Source organism: Grammomys surdaster, unplaced genomic scaffold, assembly GCF_004785775.1.
Source record: "Grammomys surdaster isolate TR1022 unplaced genomic scaffold, NIH_TR_1.0 125463, whole genome shotgun sequence".
Classification (NCBI taxonomy): Eukaryota; Metazoa; Chordata; class Mammalia; order Rodentia; family Muridae; genus Grammomys; species Grammomys surdaster.
In genome coordinates this window covers 1,308,222-1,314,221 of record NW_021620326.1, presented here as the reverse complement: position 1 = coordinate 1,314,221, position 6,000 = coordinate 1,308,222, and the positions used below count along the sequence as shown (strand labels likewise).

At 50.8% G+C, this 6,000-nt stretch overlaps 1 protein-coding gene across 3 annotated transcripts; it reads left to right on the top strand.

Annotated features, from left to right (window-relative positions):
• The first annotated feature begins 2,583 nt into the window (after window positions 1–2,583).
• On the top strand, window positions 2,584–5,740 carry Nanos3 (nanos C2HC-type zinc finger 3). 3 transcript variants are annotated; one of them, XM_028786337.1, is made up of 2 exons: window positions 2,584–3,055; window positions 5,497–5,716. In XM_028786337.1, exons 1-2 carry the CDS (start codon window positions 2,599–2,601, stop codon window positions 5,562–5,564), a joined length of 525 nt encoding a protein of 174 aa, XP_028642170.1. In that variant the 5' UTR covers window positions 2,584–2,598; the 3' UTR covers window positions 5,565–5,716. The 3 variants fall into 3 exon arrangements, with proteins under 3 accessions (XP_028642170.1, XP_028642168.1, XP_028642169.1); XM_028786335.1 differs by having other exon boundaries at window positions 2,587–3,074; window positions 5,497–5,740; XM_028786336.1 differs by having other exon boundaries at window positions 2,599–3,061; window positions 5,491–5,564.
• The last annotated feature ends 260 nt before the right edge of the window (window positions 5,741–6,000 follow it).

The window sequence follows — 6,000 nt, the reverse complement described above, 5'->3', positions numbered from 1 at the left end:
AGAAAGAGAGAGAGAGAGAGAGAGACAGAGAGAGAGACACAGAGAGAGAGAGAGAGAGAGAGAGAGAGAGAGAGAGAGAGAGAGAGAGAGAGAGAGAGAGGAGAAAAGTCTACATTGTATTGAAAGCCTTATTTATCTCAAGTTTGTGGGAGATGCCCTGTTACATTGTATTCAAGTAACTTGTTTACAGCCCAGGTGCCCTACACACACAGAGCCCAGGCCAGAACCTGGTGGCTACCAGACTTCCCACAGTGGTAGAAATCTCCCCACTGTGTGTTCTTCTGGCCTTAGTCTTTCCAACTGAGGAGACTCTGCATCTCTCAGGACTGCTTTGGAGGATTTTCTTTATTTTTATCACATTTCATAGCCCTCATCAGGAATTCACTCTTTAGCTCAGGTTGGCCTGTAACTTGCTACAGCTGTCCCAACCCTCAGACTCCAGAGATGAGTCCAGGTGAGATGTCAGTGGTGAATCCCTTGAATAAAGCACATGAATTGAGACAGGCACATTGTCGCCTATGTTGCAGGGGCTGCGTTTCTTACGTTATGGTTTGTGTTTGTGCTTGTCTCCTGGGTCTCAAAAAAGACAGAATAACTGATGGCTGATTTTGTGAGTCAGAGGGACCCTGGTTTCTCCATCACCCCATATGCTCTCTGCCTCACTGGCCTACTCCCCACTCCAGTTACAAAAGAACTTGCCAAGGGTTTGGGGGAACATTCAACCTGTCGGTGAGTTTGAGCACCTCAGACAAACCATCGACCGTTGAGTGGACCCCGAGGCCTGGAACTGCCACCTGTCTACCCCATCCTCACCCTGTAGACCCAGGAGAGCCCCAGGCAGCATCTCCTGCCTCAGGCCACAGCAAAGGTCACAATTAACATTCATTGTTGTCGGTGGGTTGTGAGGAGGAGGCCAGACCCACCGGGGGATGAATGTCACTGTGGCTGGGCCAAACAACCGTCTGAAGGATGGGAAAGAGGACAGAAGCTTTTAGGTTCAGCCTGTCACTTGCTCCCCTTAAGGAGATAGGACTAGTATCTGGGATGATTGGAATTGGGAAACAAATTGAGGGTTAGGTGTTGGGGAGATCATAAGTGGGGACTGGGGAGGATGGCGTCTGTTCAGTGATGTTCTGGAGCGGGCAAATCCGGAGAAGGACAGATACATGGGCAGGTGGATGCATGAGCGGGACGAAGTTGGCCAAGCAGGGCTAATTCCCAACCAAGCACGCCGGGAGATGTCAGTGCAGTCTGCCTTCCTGTGCTTGAGGGCTCTTGCCCTTCTGCATTCTTAGACCCCAGCCTTGAGGCTTCTGAGCTAACTGGAGGAGGAAGAGTTGGGAACTCCACTTCCTAAGGTCTCAAACCCAGGGCAAACGGCTGCTTGCCTGTTCCTATATCAGAGCTGAAGCTCCAGGCTGCCATGTTCTCCCAGCATGCCTGTCTACCTGTTGCATGGTCCTCCTGGCTGACATACCTTGCCCCTTACCCTGAACTTCTCTAGCCAAGGAACTAGGCTGGGCTTTCCCTTCCCCCAGCTTCTCTGATTCATACATAGCCCAACCATTTTGGTTACATGCTCCTTTTTTTTTTTCTTTTTTCTTTTTTCTTGTTCCTCTTTCTTTACATGGCCTGGCTCAGGCTGCTGAACATGTCCACTCTGGAGTCGCCGAGGTGTCTCGGCCTCTGCGTGTAATTGTCCCTTTTATCTAAAAAACAAAACAAAAAACAACAGCACTTCTCCTCTACCCTGTGGGAGCAGTCCTTGTTTGCTTTTGACTGCAGGACTGAGGTGTATATTTTACATATCAAAGCAGACTTGGGCTCCAGGTTCTCCCAGCATCCCTCAGTCCCTACCTGGCATACTCTGCCCCTACCCTTGAACTTTACAGCCCAGGAACTGGGCTGCCCTTCCCCCAGAGGCTCTTCCCTATATAATCCAGACATTTTGGTATCTCCTGTTTTCTTCTATCTTCTTATCTGTGCTCACACCCTTTTTCTCTCCTTGTCTTCCTTCCTTCCTTCTTTTCTTTAATTCACACCTCAAAACTTAAGTTCTCCAGGACGTGAAAGTCCCTTATTGAAACGAGAACTTAGTTGTCATTTCCCTGCCCCCAGCCTCACCTCCACTATCAGGCCTCCTTCCTAGGTTTTGGGATTGCTGCCTTACCTTACCTAACAAGAACTCAAGGCCACATGACACCCCCACCTCCTCAATCCTCCACCCCCTGCCTTAGGGAAGAGAGGAAAAATTAGTAAATCACCCAGTGTTTAGCCCTGGAGCAGAATTCTTAGCCATCCACCTACCTCTGCACCTACGGGCCAGCAGGGGTTGACCTCCCACAGGAAGGGGGAGGAGACCCTTGGGAAGCCTGGGGGTTCAATGGCTCCAGTCTGCATCTGGCTACCTTCAGCCCACACAAACACTATATACCCCCTGGGCAGATGTGTAAGAAGCCCCCAGTGACAATGAGGGACCCCCCCCAGAGCCTGTCTGCTCCACCCTTTCACACCCCCTCAAAGTAAAAGGAAAGCAGCCAGAGAAGCCAGAGCTTCAGGGTAGGAGGGAACCTGTGTTCTCTGTTCTTCTGCCCAGCCATGGGGACTTTCAATCTTTGGACAGATTACCTAGGTCTGGCAAGATTGGTTGGGGCTCTGCATGAGGAAGAGGAGCCTGATGTCAGGCTGGACCCCAAACCAGAGCCCAAGCCAAGCTCGGAAAGCCAGCATGCCAGCAAGGAATCTTCAGCAGCTCCTGAACGCTTATGTTCATTCTGCAAACACAATGGCGAGTCCCGTGCAATCTATCAGTCCCACGTCCTGAAGGATGAGGCAGGGCGGGTACTATGTCCCATCTTGCGGGATTATGTGTGTCCCCAGTGTGGGGCCACTCAGGAGCACGCCCACACTCGACGCTTCTGCCCACTCACCGGCCAGGGCTACACTTCTGTCTACTGCTACGCCACCCGGAATTCTGCAGGCAAAAAGCTGACCCGGCCTGACAAAGCAAAGACACAGGATGCTGGCCACCGCTTGGGAGGAGAAGCAGCAACAGGTGTCTATGCAGGGATTGGGTGGAGAAGGGACCTAATCTAGGCTCTCAGGTTTTTGGGTGTGTTTAAATGTATTTAATGCCAGTGTCTTAGAAACTAAGGAACCCACAGTGTAGACCAAGAGCATGGAGGGGGATACACTTGCTTTGTTGCACAGGGTAGTAGAGATATTGTGGGGTGGGTACATAGTGATCTCTGATTCTACCTGGGGGGTCAGGAGTTGTGAAACTTGAGGGAAGCTTATAGTCCTTTCTGAACCCTGAAATCATTTGTTCATTTGCCAAGTAATATTTCATGTCTGTTTGCCACTGGATGCTGGGTCAGCAGCGAAGAAGTTAGGAAAGTGGCTGTTAAGACAGTGATGAATGGGGGAACACTTGGCTCGGATGAGGGGTCCCAGAAAGGCTTGCTGGAGAAGGTGACTTCTAGTAGTCTTAATTCCCTCAGTTTGGGGGGTGAAGGGTGGGAAATGTGACTGGATATGGTTCTGTGCTATGGGGTGGCTAGAAATCATCTTTGGATCTTTGGATGTCACTTTGGGAAATTTGTAGGTAGGGTATAGCATTTATGAGACCCAGAGTTTGCTTCTCTGTCAGTACCATAAAAAATAAGTTTGGGGTGCCAGGAAGATGACAAATGGGAGTGGAAGAGTGGATGGGCATAGGATATAGGACACAGGGATAGGGCAAGGGTTCATCAGAATTCTAGCAGAAGCATCAAACCAGGACCAAGGGATTCCAGAGCCCCAAGAAGATGGCTGCCATGGGCCTCAAGGCCCAGCTCCCAGCCAGCAGGTAGGAGGGGGAGGAAGACTGGGGAGACTGCAGTAGGCCCTTATAAAAAGCTTGCTTGGTGAGTCTGTGTTAAGGTGATGGGCCTCCCCATCTCCCCAACAAATGCAGGGCGAGGACTATCATCTAAGGCATGCCTAAGTACCTGAAACTAAAAGGTTTTTAAAGGTTTTATGTATGGGGTGGTTTGCCTGTATGTCTGTCCCCAAGTGTCTCAGAAGAGAGTAACAGATCCCTGGAACTTCTATAGATGGTTGTGAGCCACCATATGGGTGCTAGAAATTGAGCCCCAGTCCTCCAGAAGAGCCTCCAGCCCTATTACGTTTTAAGTTATCCATGCTGACGGACCATAGGGCCAGGGTCTCAAGTGCAAGTGTCAACAGCTATGCAGTGGCACCTCAATGCAGGGGGTCCTGGTGTTTCCTGTTTCTTAAATCTTTTGTAAGAGTGTTACTTTTCTTTAACACACACACACAAGAATTGCAGAATTAATTCTTTCCACTTGTGGGTCCTGGCGACAGTTGGCCACAAGCTCTCTCATATCCACATCACCAGTCCTTAAGGGATGTAGATAAGGTCATTTCATATGTGTGTGTACCACCTGTATACATGCATGTGTGGAGGCACCACCTGTCAACAGTCCAGAAGATACTATGTGAAACCCTGGAACGTGTCACTGCTGGCTGGGAGTGGCATGGGTCCTCTGTGGAAGTACTAGTATTCTCACCTGCCAATTTTGTTTTGCTTTCATCTTTTATTACTTTTTTTTTGAGACAACACTTCATTTTGTAGCTCAGGCTCCCCGTATCACCCTGCAAACTACAGGATGGCAGGTACTTGCATGCCTAATAGCTCTGTAGGCCTCAGTCCTTCTGTAAGGCCACAAGAGGAAAGCCAAAAGTTAGTGGGTAGAACACTGAAGGTGATCTGGATGCAGTCATGGCTGCCTGGCCATGGTTGGTTGTTGGCTGTGTGCTGCCTCCCTGTGTAGTCTGGGAGTTCCAACAGGATGGCTATGGCCTGTGTGTCTCCCTTAGTTTTCCAGTGAACTCTAGTTAGAGGCTGATTATCTGCAGGTGAAGATTCCATTCTGCCAAGTGTTTTTGTTGTTGTTCTTGTCGAGGACTGACTCACTGAGTGCTCTGAGTGGACTTGAATCTGCTTCTGTCTCCCTGTCGCTGGGACAGACATGAGCCACAATGCCTGCCTTTTAGAGTTTTAATGCTGACCTGATGCTGGGGATGGAACCCAGGGCCTTTTGCATGCTGCACCACAGCCGGATCCCTCCCAGTGAGGTCTAAGGGACTCGGCCCCAAGCTGGCAATGAGGAGTCACAGAGGTGAAGGTCTCTGAATTCTGAAGCAACAGGAACACCTCGATAGGTAGTTGAGGGTGCCCTCACCTGCATACTTTCACAGCAAGCTGAGTATTGCATTCTGGAAGGGATGTAAGGTTCCTAGGAGCCGGGTGGGGACACCACCTTCACTTGAGTAGTATTTCTTGCTTTGGGCCCAACTCTGGGTCTCAAGAGGACAACTCCAGGTGTGGCCGCCAGGTGGCGAAGCAGCCCGTGAGGCCCCAGATGCCACCGTGGGGCCCTCGCTCAGCCATCTGAGCACTCAGCATTTCTCTCGTCTTCTTTCGACTTCCAGGTTCCAAAAGTGGCAGGAAGCCCCCTGGACCTTCACCCTCGGCCTGCTGTCCCTCCACTACGGCCTAGGAGCTTGGAGTGGGGAGGACCATGATGGCACCGTTGCCAAGGGTCTGGACACAGGCATGCTGGAGACTGGACCTTGCTTAGGATTGAGGCTGGCCACAGTCTTGTCAGAGACCACCTTCCCCCTTCCCGGCCCTGCTTGTGCTGTTGCCTCAGCGTCCAATAAATGTTAAGGAATGTCTTGGGACAAGGTGGTATGAATCTGGCTGGCAGGGACACCTCTACTCTACAGACACATCCTCACTCTGTCACCTCTCACCTGACAAACTGCTCTTTAAGTCTCACCTGTGGGAGCTGAAGCAGGAGCAGGCACCGTTACGTCAGCTGTGAGATACCTAAACTCCTAGCCACCCACTGCACACTGATATGCAAAATGGGGGCTCCCCTTGTACTGAAGGTACACAGGACTTAAGGGGACTGAGAAACCAAATCAGCCCCT

What these genes read in the sequence shown, in the direction of transcription:
- Nanos3 (XM_028786335.1), top strand. Translation starts at nt 2,599, where the DNA reads ATGGGGACTTTCAATCTTTGGACAGATTACCTAGGTCTGGCAAGATTG. An exon ending in GGTGTCTATGCAGGGATTGG is followed by an intron (nt 3,075 to 5,496) that starts GTGGAGAAGGGA and finishes TTCGACTTCCAG; the next exon opens with GTTCCAAAAGTGGCAGGAAG.